This window comes from Scyliorhinus canicula, chromosome 5 (genome assembly GCF_902713615.1).
Source record: "Scyliorhinus canicula chromosome 5, sScyCan1.1, whole genome shotgun sequence".
In the NCBI taxonomy this organism is placed as follows: Eukaryota; Metazoa; Chordata; class Chondrichthyes; order Carcharhiniformes; family Scyliorhinidae; genus Scyliorhinus; species Scyliorhinus canicula.
The window spans coordinates 171,897,891-171,913,687 of NC_052150.1; the positions used below are offsets into that span (position 1 = coordinate 171,897,891).

General features: G+C 45.2%; 1 protein-coding gene across 8 annotated transcripts in view; it reads right to left on the reverse strand.

Annotated features, from left to right (window-relative positions):
* LOC119966431 (LIM zinc-binding domain-containing Nebulette-like) overlaps nt 1–15,797 on the reverse strand; it is a 450,954-nt gene that overhangs the window by 36,245 nt on the left and 398,912 nt on the right. For 5 of the 8 annotated variants that reach the window (XM_038798077.1, XM_038798084.1, XM_038798078.1 and 2 more), the window contains 2 exons: nt 7,745–7,837; nt 6,028–6,171 (listed from right to left, as the gene is read on the reverse strand). The exons of 2 other annotated variants lie outside the window; for them this stretch is intronic. In XM_038798077.1, coding sequence (XP_038654005.1) covers nt 6,028–6,171; nt 7,745–7,837 — 237 coding nt within the window. The remainder of the gene's footprint in view (nt 1–6,027; nt 6,172–7,744; nt 7,838–15,797) is intronic. One more of the 8 variants, XM_038798080.1, reaches the window with a different exon arrangement.

Sequence of the window (15,797 nt, forward strand, 5' to 3'; positions counted from 1 at the left end):
CTAGTGGTAGATTTGTGATTGTTAGTGGGTCCTTGGTGGGCACCTTGGTGATACCGGTAAATATCTGCGGCAAATTGGGATAATACGGTTCTGTTGAAAGGTTGCTAGCCTCCATGCCTGATTTGAACTCGCATCAGCAATTCCTGCAGTGGGGGAGGGGAGGGGGCGCGTTTTCCGAGGATGGATCTATCCAGGCCCAAGTCGCTGGCTCCATCAAGTGTGGCAAAGGTGTTGTTGGCCTTTATGGAGCAGATGGGGGTGGGAAGGGCACATCATTGTCGCTTTTTGCATCCGCTGGGAAAATATTTTTGTTTTTATCCCATGTCCTCAGATTTTCTCACTTATCTGTGGTAGGTAGGTCTCTCCTACCCTGGATGAAGAAGTAAGGGTATTCGGCAATTGTGATTTTGGACCATACACTGCATTTTGTGGATTTGACGCTAGAGTCAGGTCCCTCCCAATGCCCGCCATGGAGGTTGGATACGGTGTTGTTGGCAGACATAGGATTTTATGAATATATATCCCCACTATTGGGGGTATATTAAATTTAATAACAGTGGGAGTATCTCGCCTTCTATGCTGTGAGAGCCCTTAAGGTGGACATTAGGGGGAACTAATTTCCTACAAAGCACACGTGGAAAGGACTATGATGGTAGAGTGGCTGAGGCTGGTCCACTCCATCCTTGAGGTGGACCATCCGTACTTGCTTGCCCCAACCCTGAGTTGCAGGCGAGTAGAAAAAACAAAAGGCGCAGTTTGATTTGCTATCAACAAGTAAGGCGGTGAGCTAGCTGCGACGCTTGAGGGGGGCATCTTATGAACATGGGGAGAAGGCCAGTCCCTTATAGCACACCAGCTGAAGTGGCAGACTGCTTCCTGGGAAATTGTATAGGTACGGGTTTTGGGTGGCAGTTTGGTTTCCGCCCTGTTTAAAGTCAATGCGGCTTTCAAAACATTCTATAGGGATCTCTAAAGATCGGAGGAGGATTCTGCCATGGCAGAGTTTTTGGGTGGGTTATCCTTACCATTGGTGGAGAGAGAAAGGCGGGAGGAGTTGGAATCTTCGTTGGGCCCTAAGGAAATTATGAAATGCTTTGGGTTAATGCAGACGGGTAAAACTCCCCACCCTGATGGATTCCCCATCGAGTTTTACAAGACATTTGCAGGTCAGTTGATCCCATTTATATTGGACATGTTCAATGACTCCTTGTCCTGGGATTCGCTGTCTATTACACTGGCGTAGGCCTCTATTTCCCTGATCCTCAAGAAGGACAAGATCCCAACGGAATATGGGTCATTTAGACCCATTGCGCTTTTGAATGCAGATGATAAATTGCTCGCAAAGGTGCTGGCGCTATGGTTGGAGTCCTGAACCCAGAGGTGATCACGGAAGACCAGACAGGCTTCCGTAAGGTCAACCAATATACATTAGCTGTCAAGTATTGTCTTTCCCCCTCTCTTGTGCCCAAACCAGAGGTGATTGTGTCCATGGATGCCAAAAAAGCATTTGATAAGGTGAAGCGGGGATATTTCTTTGAGATTCCAGGGAGGTTTGGTTTTGGGCAAAAGTTCATGTCTTGGATTCGTTTACTGTATAGGGCCCCCATTGCTCGTGTCCACACTAAGGCGTTAAGCTCAGGGTATTTCCCACAGAATACGGCTATGAGGCAGGGACGTCATAGAACATACAGTGCAGAAGGAGGCCATTCAGCCCATCGAGTCTGCACCGACCCACTTAAGCTCTCACTTTCACCCTATCCCCGTAACTCAATAACCCCTCCTACCATTTTGCACACTAAGGGCAATTTAGAATGGCCAATCCACCTAACCTGCGCATCTTTGGACTGTGGGAGGAAACCGGAGGAAACCCACGCAGACACGGGGAGAACATGCAGACTCCACACAGACAGTGACCCAGCAGGGAATCGATCATGAGACACTGGCGCTGTGAAGCCACAGTGCTAGTCACTTGTGCTACCGTGCTGCCCTGTCCATTGTCTTCACTTCTTTGTGCTTTAGCAATTGAACCACTGGCCGTAGCATTAGGATCTTTCAGTAAATGGAAGGGGATAAGTCGGGGAGGGAGGGAGCAGAGGGTGTCCTTGTCTGCAGATGATCTGCTTTGTTATATTACGGACCCAGTCTCCACTATGGATGAGATAATGAGAAGCTACATTGGAGTTTTGGCTCCTTCTCTGGGTATAAGTTGAATTTGGACAAGAGCGAATACTTTCTGGTTAACCCCCCCAGGGAGGGGACGCTTTTGCCTCGTTAATAGCCCGGAGGAGAGTTGTGCTTGGCTGGAGATTTCCTACTCCGCCGAGTGCCTTTGCCTGGTTGGGTGACTTCATGGAGTTTCTACGTTTGGAGAAGTTCAAGTGCACCGTTAGAGGGTCGATAGAAGGAATCTACCTAGTCGGGGAGCCATTCATTTCCTTTTTCAAGGGTTACTCATTGTCAGTTGGTAAGAGGGTTTTAGTTTAAGTCTGGCTGGGTTAGGATTGGATGTATTCTTGATTGTTGGTTGTGTTCTTTTTATATTGTAACTTGAAGAATTTGTCTTATATTATAATATTATACCATTTTATTCAAATGGAAACATTTTCAATAAAAATATATTTTTTTAAAAGATGCATTTGCATCCATTTAGTGGGCTGGGTACCATATTCTCTGAGCCTGTGAGATTCTCCAGTCCTCAACAGGTTTTGACAAGCGTGGCCCTGTCGGTGGACCTAGAGTTAACTCTTGAAGGCAGTTGCCCCTAAAAGTCCATCCAAGTTGAGTTGCTCTGTGGTGGGTCTCTTAACTTAGAGGGTCTCTGTGGGGGGATGGGGAGGCAGATCAGGTCGCACCATACTGGAGGGATGGGATCCAGAAACTCCAGGGAGTAGGGGGCTGTCTTGCGATGCATAGCTAAGGATTGGGAATCCCTTCTTCATTTGCACTCCCAGCGTAAGTACAAATCAGGTGCAATTCAACTCCGGCGGGAGAACATAATTCGGATTTCGCCCAGTATCTGTACTGGCATTTTTCCATTTTTCTTAATGGTTATCGTTACATTTGGTAGCAGATAGATTAACACTATCCAAATTAATTTCAACTGGGACTCGCACAGCAGATACAGATATCCTCATCCTACTAATCTATGCTAAATTGAATTTCAGGACCTGCAGCTGAAAGAACAATGTGTTAAAATGCCTCAGAACCCAGTCCTGAGGAAGTCCTTCATTTAGATGGTGAAGATTGGCAAATCAATAAATTTGTTGCAGAATGCACGCCTTTATCCTTACCCTAGCTGACAAGTCTCCAAACTGTCCATGTAAAAATGTATGTGAATCAAAATATATGCAATTCTAATTACATTTGGTATTCAAGTGCTGATAGATACAGAGGAACAATTGATCAACCTGTAGTGCAGTTGATTAATGTTTTTCTTTCCTCTTTTACTTATTCATATTTAAAAATGAAGATTCCTGGTATGGAGGGATTTTCTTATGAAGAGAGGTTGAGTAGATTGGGCCTATGCTTATTGGAGTTTAGAAGAATGAGAGGTGATGTTATTGAGACATATAGGATTCTCAGGGGCTTGACAGAGTGGATGCTGAGAGGTTGTTTCCCCTTGTGAGGGAGTCTAGGACCAGAGGGCATAATCTCAGAGCAAGGGGACACCCATTTCAAAGATGAGAAGGAATTTCTTCACTGAGGGTAGTGAATCTGGTGAATTATATACCGCGGAGGGCTGGAGAGGTTGGGTTAATAAGAATGTTCAAGTCTGAGATAGACAGATTTTTAATCAGTAAGGATAAAGTGGAAAAGTGGAGTTGAGTTCTCATTGAAAAGTGGAGCAGATTCGATGGGCCGAATGGCCTACTTCTGATCCTAAATCTTAAATTCTAAACCCACTCAGAGTGCACCCTCTTTTGGAGAAACAGTAAACCACTACACCAGCTGCAGACCACAAAACATTAACTGCCATGCATTTTACCCAGACAGTAAGCTGCAGTGATTCTGTTACATGCAGACAGATTTCAAATTGACATTTAACCATGAGAAAGAACACAATGCTGTGCATGCATTAGATTAGGTTGTTCATGATGAGATGTTCTCTTTTAGGCCCAGAGTGTGAAATCTGATTATATTGCAAGTCAGAAAGCTGATAATGCCTCTAATTAATACTACTTAATGTTGGAACAAATGTATGTACTGGGAAGGCATCACTTCCATAATGCACAATACAAAGCAAATGAAGGACAACAATGCGTAGACATCATACTTTATGATTTGCCTGTTTCGGTATATGTAAAGTGGGCATGTTACAGTCCACAATGTGTTCATTCTAGATGAAAGCACAGCAGGAATTTTGGCAATGGATATATTAGGCCCAATATTAGCATAGGCGAGTACCATTTTACAATCATAAAACAAAGAATACCGTGTGTGTGTGTGTGTGGCGGTTGGGGGGGGGGGGGGGGTGATTTTTGGGATGATTGGAGGCCACAAGAATGGAACAAAGGAGGGGTCAAAAATATGGATTGAGGGGAACATAGTCACAGATCGTGGCTCAGGATGGGTGGGAAGAGGTGTTCCAATCAGGGAGGCGAGGAAGGAAGCAAAGGCACTTATCTGCTTACATCTTCCTTGCCTCTCTTTAGCTGCCCACTTTCCAGAGGGCAGGGTATCCATGCCAGCCAGGGTTAAATTTAAGAGGGAGATTAAGTCTGAGACACACAGCCTCATTATCATATTTAAATTCCTTACCCTCCTCTTGGGAGCAATTGATTGGTTCCCCCTTGTTTTACCTACGTTAAGACCTAAAGTGAATGGATTCAAGGGTTTGAGATTTTACGATTTTAACATCTCACCTGTTTTGAGATGTTAAAATTTCAGAAAACCTGTGTAACTACTGTGCATCAAGTGGCATTTAGCCTATTTATCTCTCAGAATGGAACGGGAATAGGGAGTAATTTTAACCAAACTGGCTCAGCAACCAGGGGATCACCCATTTTTCACCCCGTCTTAGTTCACTTTCCACTGAAGTTGAGAAAACTTAAAATCAGGCATGGTGCAAAAAATGCGGCAAATACAATTCCAGCAGTTTCATAATGGGTGGGTTAGACTAAAAGTATACTAAAGGTGCGTTACCCCAAATCCGGCAACTTCAGTACCGAGTGTGTGTCGGATTTCAGAACGCGTCAATTTTTGAGGGGAAAATTTGGGAATGCCTTAATTCAGCAAATACAGGAAGCAGAAAAAACAACTGCTATGATTGCAAAGCACTTCATTTTAATGGCCACGTCTCCGCTGATATTAACTCACTTCTCACACAGTGGATTTAATAACTCTTTCATGCCTCCCCAACTCTCCTACATCAGTGCATCCTGTTTAAAATGAGAAAAGATCAATCAAACTTAAATGATGTTAAAATACCCTGTGGCTCTAACTGAAAACTATTTGTTTTTTTATTCATACAATATTGTACAGTACTCTTTAATAACTCTCTCTGAATTGACTAGGGCCAGCTGCAGAAGGTGCCCATGGAACTTAAAGGCTTTTGGGAATCAAGTGCACGTTTGAGTTTAAGCCTTCTATACGGGAGGCCTGAATCAAAACTCAATACAGGAACTTCATATTCTGTAGTTAAAAATAGACAAATGACCGGATCCCAAGTACAATACATAGCTAAAATGTTGTATCTCATCAGACTCTGCCAGAGTCTTTTGTTTTCCCTGAGCAAGTTCAACCTTTTCTGCCACTTCTGCAGTGGGTCAGGTAGGGTAAAGCTTTGCTAGAAGAGCACAGGAATGCAAAGCTAATCAGGACTTGCCAACTCCCCAAACGTTGGGGGTTCAGTGCGCTGGAGGATGGGGGAAAAAAGCCAGATTTTTGGACACCTTACCTCCCCGCTCTAGTTTTCAGGTTGCCGGATTTGAGATCCTCTAACTTTAATACAATTCCTTTTTATAACAGGTTATTGTGCTTCTCATGCAATACTGTGCAGTGTTAATACTGAAATTATCATTTATGTACCTCCTTCTCCAGGGAACTCCATTGTATGTTCACTGTAGCTGGAAATGCTGGGGTTAAGCTCAGTCATCTCTGACTTTTCATCTCCAACACTTATACTACCCACACCTGTGGACTGAGACTGTTTACTACAACGTTTTGCCTTTTCTATAGCAAGAGAAGGAAAGCATACAATGGAAAATTGAAGCAAAATGACAGAGAAAATAAAGCCATCAACAAAAAGCTATTCTAAACTTAACCAATTTTAAATATAGAAACTGAATTTCTCCAAGTATTATTCAAGTATGCCTGTGTCCAAAGTAAAGGGGACTGTGGCTAAGTAGAGTCTGAGATAGTAAGAGTTGACTTGGGATAGAAGCAGGATCTAATAGGAAAGTGGAAAAACATTAACTTGCTGGATTCAGCATTCCTCATCTCCCTTTAGCTTCTGGGTTACCCGAGGCCCAAGAAAGCCGACTGGCCCGAGTTAAAATGGAGAATAAATTTGAAGTACTAAATCTTGTTATTAATATTTGAATAACCAACCCACCCTCTTGGGAGCAAAATAGTTCACCCCCATCATACTACATCTATTAAAACCAGAGGGGGCATGTATGGGTGCAGTTAAGGTTAGAGATTTTTAATTTTTTAACATCTCAACCACCCAAACCCACCTAATTTATGGGGGGGTTGAATTCCTTCACTATGTCTGTTTACACATCATTTAAACAAATGGGGCACATATCCTTTAATTTCAAATGAGGCTTGCTTGTATTACATTGTACACTGACTGTCTAAATCATTCATCCGATTTTCAACAACATTTTTAAATGTAATCTACCCAGAATTACTGCTCGAGAACTTATACAAATTAATTTTTCTGAACAAGACTTGCCTCCTGTTTTAACCTTATCAAACTGAACACATAACTCGAGGGACTAATAGATTCTTTCCTTCTCTGACTTAATAAGCTAACCACAAACCAGATCACCTTCTATCAGTTGAATAAATCACTAAGTAAAGAAGTTGAAGTTGCTGAATACGTTAAGTCTCATGTACTAGTAAGCTTGAATAAAAACTTAATTGAACTAAACTGATAAATAACAATGACACAATGCAATTGTCATGACTAATTATAATTTAAATTGTGTAATTCCTGTGTAGTGGGCTAGTTAGCTCAGTTGGTTAGATGGCCAGTGTGTGGATCAGACTAATGTCAAGGTTCGATCCCCAGTCCATCAGAGTACGACTTTGGCCTCACCCTATACATAGTAAAATAATTCACAGCAATTTGCTGTGTTTGGACAAGTAAATGCCAATAACCTGCCTTTTGGGTGAGAAGAGTTCATAATTAAAATGTTGACCTTTATTTTGTCATACATTATTATTGCTCAAGCATTTTATTCTGTTGAATCTCATGTAATAATGTGAAAGGAAAGGATTTCCCTTCATCTCAAAGTCAGGCATTTCCTATCAAAAATTTCAATAACTTACTAATTGGTTTATATGCAAATATTCCAGTGACTTCCCCTTAATGATATTTAATAACCGTTACTGATACATAGCTCAACTTATAATACAGGTAAAAAAATTAATTGGTGCTCTATCAACGCATAATTATTCTTCACATCTGAATAAGTCGCTTTGCACCAAATTCACCTGAATCTGCAATATTGCATTTCCATTACATAAAAGCAAATAAGACGAAAAAGTAAAACTTAAAAGCAGACAGGAGCTATACCGGAGAGCAAGTGTAGACTCCTGGATTGGATGTTGTCTTCAAGAGGATCAAAGTCAAAGATGGAGCCAGGATCAGTGCGCCATACTTTAAATTCTTTTAGTAGAAAAGGAAAGGATATGAGATATGCTAATAGCTTAGACAGTAAAGCCTGAGCCTCATGCAGTTTTTATAAACAGGTGTTTAAATAGGCAACGTACAATTAACAGTTGATTTTTTTTCAACAAATTCCCCACTACCGCCGCCCTTTCCCTCAGGACATTGTTGTGTTCCTGCAGTTTATTGGGTGCCACACAGTCTATGGCATTTTGCCACAAGAGGCACTATTCATTTGCCACCTTTCTCAGTTAATGTTGGCAGGCTATTTGATCATATGGAAAATAATAACCAAAGCTGATCCTATTTCACTCAGTGTTCACACACACTTGCTGACAGAGGCAGAAGTAACCACTGCCCATTTTCCCCTCCTTAACCCAAGGCACTGAAGGTCAATTGCAGGGTCCCTGGCATCTTGTTGAAATCAGCTAAGTTAGCACAGTTCAGAGATTTTGACTAAGATCTTCTTAACCTAATGATACATTTAGTCACTTGATAAACTCACTTTTCCATTGATGGAGTTACTTTCAGGTATAACATTCTTTGAAATCAAAATAGTTATATAATTTGAAACGTACATGAAATATGAACATGTACACATAAGTGACATTATTTAAACTGTATTTTGAAATCCCATTTTATGCTCTTTGTTGATCTATCAATTCAGTGATTGTGCAATTTTTTTAATTATTGAAAAAATTATTTTTTAATTATTATTTTCTATTTGCCAATCACTGTTTTGAGGATATAAACATGTTAACTTTCCTTGAGTCAATATGGTACTTTTCAAAGCAATAAAATGGAAACAAAGTTGCATTGAAAAGTTAAAACAGAGGCTGACAATTCAATGCTGCTGTTCACACTGGCATTAAGGGAACTGTAGTTTGCAGCTCCGCAACTGAAATACTTATATCTCCTATCTTTGCATGATACCTGTGCAATATTTGACTGTAGTCTCCCCGAGAACAGGCACACAATGCAGCATTTAGTTCAGGATCATTCTTATCTGTACTTTTGGTTTGTAAACATTACAAAAATGACACAAGTGCCTTTGAGTTAATTTCATCTGTGGACGTGGTTGTATTTCAAAACCACAAATATGAGATTAGGACATGAATTCCCCCGCCACCAAATATGTTTTTGCAAAATCCACTGAGCAAACATTCATTGAGCAGAAAGGTCATTTTCAGTTATTTAAAAGGGTGAGTTAACATCACATACCATTTGATGGGCAGAACTAGCCATGAGAGGCTTTATCACAGTGTTGACTCAAGGAGAAACTTCTCAGAGAGTAACAGAAATGAGACCAACTTCTATCTAGCTTCAATGCTAATAGCAATGGTAGAAGATGTGGGTAATCAATTGTGTATCAGTGGCACCAGGAACTCATCTATCATCGGTGTCAGGGTCCCGGACAAGAACCCAACAATTTACAATTTGTAAAACTGTGAAGAAAGGTTACTGCACCACAGGAGTGATAATACTGACCAATAAGTATTCCTTATGTCAAAACAAACTTTAATTTAAACACAGAATCAACCACATTAAGAACTGGTAGTTTGGGGCCTCACGGTAGCATGGTGGTTAGCATCAATGCTTCACAGCTCCAGGGTCCCAGGTTCGATTCCCGGCTGGGTCACTGTCTGTGTGGAGTCTGCACGTCCTCCCCGTGTGTGCGTGGGTTTCCTCCGGGTGCTCCGGTTTCCTCCCACAGTCCAAAGATGTGCGGGTTAGGTGGATTGGCCATGCTAAATTGCCCGTAGTGTAAGGTTAATGGGGGGATTGTTGGGTTACGGGTATACGGGTTACGTGGGTTTAAGTGGGGTGATCATTGCTCGGCACAACATCGAGGGCCGAAGGGCCTGTTCTGTGCTGTACTGTTCTATGTTCTATGTTCTATGTACAACAATTCTTAAGTGAAAGAAGAAACTTTAACTTACTTCATAAACCTGCCCCTATATTCCAATTAACCAAACTTATATAGTTCAAATGTCATTCACAAATAAAGCTAACAACTATTTTTTTTAAACTTGCTTTTCTCTGTGCAAGATCTTTGGAAAACTAACCATTCAGGACCAAAACTCAAACACCTCTGTTCAGAGTAAAATCTGAGGAAGAACTAACTTTTTCAGACATACCTGGCTCCTCCCTTTCATCTGTACCCAAAGCATAAGGTATGCTTCTGTCTCCTTCTACAAGGTGTCCCATGACCTGTTTAGCCAGGACCAAACACAATGGTCTGGATTCTCCGATTCTGAGGCTAAGTGCCGGGGCGAACAGAGAATCTGCGGGAGGTTCACGACAGGAAAATTGGGACGAACCCCTCATCGATTCCGGTACTAGTGAAGGGCTAGCACCGGCGCTGCATGAAACTCCTGTAGATCGTGGCGAAAACGGCTGGAGAATGGCCGGGACTCGGACGGCGCATGTGCAGGGCTGACAACCTGCACCGGTCGCGCCGTAAAACATAGTGCCGGCCGTGCCCTCACCCTAACCCACCAACCATGACGCCACAGCCCACCCCCTGATCTCCCCCTATCTGTCCCCCAATCCCTAGCAGATACCCCCTGGCCAGTGGCACAGATGACGGCCACGTGTGGTGGCACTGGACACTATCTGCAGCCGGCTCGCCAGGTTCCCGACACGTGGCCCGTGCCATCGGGAACTCGGCCCATCAGGTGCGGAGCATCATGGGTGGGCTGGTCGATGACACATCAACGGCGTTTAAACGGCTCACAGCACAATGATGCAGATTCGGAGGAGTCGGAGCATGATGGACCAGGTTCAAACCGGTGCCGGCCCATTTCTGGTGTCAGAATCCATTCTCTTCCCGATTGGCAATCACAATTTTAGCATCGGGCTAAGGAGAATCCTGCCCAATACCACTCATAAATTATCTGCACCCTTGCTGTCCTTTAAACATAAACAATATTCCATTAGCTGCCCAGCTGCAAACAAGTAAATGGTTCTCAAAACTATTAGCAGACCACTTCATCTGCAAAATCATTGATTAACTCACTTTTCTGACCCCATAACCACAGCTTTAGCAGACATACTGGCTGTATGCATCTTAACCCAGTTTTTAATAACATTACTGCAAAGAAATACATAAACTATATGATAATTTATTATATTTATCACATCAGAACACACTCACTTTCGCCAAAGCTGCACTGATGACATTCAGATGTGTTGACCTGAAAAGATCTAAATTTGCTCCCCCTTCGCAACTTGAACTTCACTTGGAATTCCTCTAGCCTTGCGAAACTCCCCTATATGAACAGGTCCTGAACCAGCTCTATCTCTTCCCTATACATCGCATCTATCCCTCCTGCAATAAACCTGCAGTTCCCACATATTTGGATCAGTACCGACATACCCTCTATAACAAAGTGCCGCCTCAACTGGTTCCATATTTTGAGAGATGACACAACAGCAGGACTGCTAGTGTGCCTACCTGTGGAAAACAGGAGTGGGGCCCTTGCCAGGGCCCTCAAACCCGACCCCACACAGGAGGCCTCTTCCACCTGCACCCCTACTGACCCCCCTACTCCCCACTACCATCTCACCTGCTCCGCATTTTCTGCCCAACAATATTACAACAGGTTATGGAGCGCCAGCCATTCCACCCCCCCCCCCCCCCCCCCCCCCCCCGAAAAAGGCCCTCCGAATCCTAGGCGTCTTGCCCGCCCAAATAAATTCTGAAATTAGTTTTCCCACCTCTTCAAATCCCTTTTGACCCACACTACCAGCCTGCCCAGGTTCCATTTATGCATTAGAACATAGAACATAGAACAGTACAGCACAGAACAGGCCCTTCGGCCCTCGATGCTGTGCCGAGCAATGATCACCCCACTCAAACCCACGTAACCCGTATACCCGGTAACCCAACAATCCCCCCATTAACCTTACACTACGGGCAATTTAGCATGGCCAATCCACCTATCCCGCACATCTTTGGACTGTGGGAGGAAACCGGAGCACCCGGAGGAAACCCACGCACAAACGGGGAGGACGTGCAGACTCCACACAGACAGTGACCCAGCCGGGAATCGAACCTGGGACCACTGGAGCTGTGAAGCATTGATGCTAACCACCATGCTACCGTGAGGCCCAATTGTGGCCCAGTCATGGGTCACTTGAACAACTAGATACCAAAATCTAATCCTGGCCAGCTTGAAAGACAGGGCTCCCAGATTCGGCTTCCTCGCCTGAGCATTCACTGGAAATACCTCACTTTTTGCAACATTCAGTTCATACCCAGAAAATGCACCGAATTTCCCCAGTAGGTCCATTATTTTCCCCATGCACTCCAGGAGGTTTGAAAAGTAAACCAATACAGCGACACCCTATGCTCCCCTTACAATGACCTTCCACTCTCTTGAAGCCCACAGCGCAATGGCCAAATGCTCAATAGCCAACGCAAACAGTAACATGGACAATGGGCATCCCTGACTTGTGTTCCTATGCAGCCTAAATGCACTCAATTTGTTATATTCGTCCTCAAACTCGCCGTGGGGGATACATAAAGCCCATGAAACAATCATGCGCCCATGAAACAATCGTCAGTCCAAACCCAAACCTCCTCAGGATCTCAAACAGGTACCTCTATTCTACCCGGTCAAAGGCCTTCTCTGCATCCATTGATATGGTAACCTCTGGCGGGCCTTGATGGGGTCATTACCATATTCAACAGCCTCTTAATGTTACTTGACATCTGCCTCCTCTTAACAAATCTCGTCTAGGCCTCTGGGACCACATCTGGCACACACACTTCCAACCGTCTCGCCAACACATTAGTCAATACCTTCACATCTGTATTCAACAGGGAGATGGGCCTGTAAGACCCCACTATCTGGTCTGTATCCTTCTTTGGGATCAAAGGAGTAGAAGCTTGTGCAAGCGTGACCGGCAAATCCTCTCTCCCCGCCCCCCCCGCCAATGACTCATTATACATATCCAGGAGATGGGTGCCAGCGCTGCCACAAATCCTTTGTGTAATTCTACTGAAAAGCCATCCGGCCCCAGTGCCGTCCCCGATTGCATCAACCCCACACACTCCATTACTTCCTGCAACCCTCAAATGCCGCACTGATTTTTTTCTGGAGTCTTCACCATCCCGCCTCCTGCCTCCCATACCTGCACAATCTCCTGTGCAGCCACCTGCTGGCTCAACTGATGGGCTAGCAACCAACCAGCCTTCTCCCCATACTCATACTGAACCCCCCCTCAATGGTGAAGCTGACCCACCACCTTCACTGTCATCAGTGGGCAGCACAGTAGCATTGTGGATAGCACAATTGCTTCACAGCTCCAGGTTTCCAGGTTCGATTCCGGCTTGGGTCACTGTCTGTGCGGAGTCTGCACATTCTCCCCGTGTGTGTGTGGGTTTCCTCCGGGTGCTCCGGTTTCCTTCCACAGTCCAAAGATGTGCAGGTTAGGTGGATTGGCCATGATAAATTGCCCTTAGTGTCCAAAATTGCCCTTTGTGTTGGGTGGGGTTACTGGATTACGGGATATGGTGGAGGTGTTGACCTTGGGTAGGGTGCTCTTTCCAAGAGCCGGTGCAGACTTGATGGGCCGAATGGCCTCCTTCCACACTGTGAATTCTATGATAATCACTAGGTCAAACTGCTCACCGAGTACTGACAATCCATCTCTACAATGGCATCCACCAATCCCCTGCCTTTCCTCCCTCTCAACTCTGTCCCTGTGGGCACTATAAGATATATAACCTCCCCCCGGACTACCGCCTTCAATGTCTCCCCGAACGTGGAGGAGGAAACCTCCCCGTTCTGATTAAGCTCCACATAGTTTTTAATCACCAAGACCACCTTCTCGCAGAACCTTTTATCTGCCAGGAGCACTGAATCAAACCTCCACCCTGGTCTGTGTTCCTGTCCCATCTCGAACCTCACATCCACACAATGTGGCACGTGGTCCGAAATCACTATTGCTGCATATTCCACCCCCATGACAGTACTGACTTCCCCACCACAAAAAAAGCAATATGGGAGAATACCCGATATACATCGGAGAAGAAGGAATACTCCCTCTCTCTCAGAAAATCTTTTTTTTTTTAAATAATTTTTATTGAAAAATTTTGAATTTATACAACAATAACGCACCATAGTAAAATACCAAAAATAACAATAATATTAACAATCATAAACATTCGCCCCACCCCCATGCACAACACGGCATTTTAACAACAACAGGATAGTGCGGGCCATAGCAGAGTACACGGAGAACAACCAAAATGGGGAGGTCTCTCCCTCCACGTCCTGGGAAGCGCTAAAGGCCGCACTAAGAGAGGAAATCATCGCTTTCAAAGCACAAAGAGATAGGGAGGAAAGGGTGGCTAGGCAGCAGCTGGTCGACTCCATACTGGAGGTAGACCGTAAATACTCCGATATCCCGACCGTAGAGCTCCTGGCAGAGAGGAAAGAACTACAAAGGAACTTTGACCTGCTCTCCACCAGGGAAGCAGTACACCAACTCCGCCAGGCACGCGGGGCCCTGTATGAACACGGAGACAAAGCCAGCCGCCTGTTGGCGCACCAGCTGAGAAAGCAGGCAGCCACCAGAGAAATTGCACAAATCAGGGGTACCGGAGGCACGTTAGAAACGGAACCAGAAAAGCTTAACAAAACCTTCAATGCCTTCTACCAAGAGCTGTACACCTCAGAGCCCCCAAGGGGGGAGGCTGGGATGAAACGGTTCCTTGATGGACTGGACATTCCAGTCGTGGGGGAGGGCAGAAAATGGGGCCTGGAAGCACCACTAGCACTGGGAGAGATCATGGACAGCATTAGTTCCATGCAGACGGGGAAGGCACCGGGACCGGACGGATTCCCGGTGGACTTCTACAAAAAATTCGCGACAGCGCTGGCCCCGCACCTGCGGGAGATGTTCACAGACCCGCTAGCTAGGGGCACACTGCCACCCATGCTAGCACAGGCCTCAATCTCGCTGATACCTAAGAAAGACAAAGACCCCTCGGAATGTGGGTCATACAGACCCATCTCACTGCTGAACGCAGACGCCAAAACACTGGCCAAAATCCTAGCCAAAAGGCTAGAAGACTGTGTACCTGAGGTGGTCACAGAGGACCAGACAGGCTTCGTCAAAGGTAGACAGCTTACCTCGAACATCAGGCGCCTGCTGAACGTGATAATGACCCCCTCCGGGGAGAGAACATAAGAGGTGATCTTCGACAGAGTCAAATGGAAATACCTCATAGAGGTACTGGAGCGGTTCGGGCTTGGAACAGGGATCACTGCTTGGGTAAAGCTCCTATACAACGTTCCCATGGCGAGTGTACGGACCAACAATACCAACTCCCAATACTTCCAACTGCACAGGGGCACCAGACAAGGATGCCCACTGTCCCCGCTGCTGTTCGCCCTAGCGATCGAACCGCTAGCAATCGCGTTTAGGGCAGCAAAAAGTTGGAGGGGGATCCGAAGGGGAGGCAGAGAGCACAGAGTCTCACTCTATGCAGATGGCCTGCTCCTCTACATCTTGGACCCACAAAGCAGCTTGGACGGGATCATTGCGCTCCTGAAAGAGATTGGAGCCTTCTCAGGCTACAAACTCAACAAGAGCAAAAGCGAGATCTTCCCAGTACACTGCCGTTTAAACAAGCCCGACACAAATTCCGCTACCTGGGGATCCAAATAGCCCATGACTGGAAAGGGATCCACAAATGGAACCTCACCAGTCTGACGGAGGAAGTAAAAAAGGACCTGCAAAGATGGAACACACTCCCACTCTCCCTCGCGGGGAGAGTCCAGACGATCAAAATGAACGTACTGCCCAGGTTCCTCTTCCTGTTTAGATCCATCTCGATCTACATCCCCAAGGCCTTTTCCAAAGCGCTGGACAAACTCATCATGGCGTTCGTATGGGGGGGGGGGGGGGGAGAGGGAGTAGTGGGAGAGGGAGTAGTGGGAGGGGG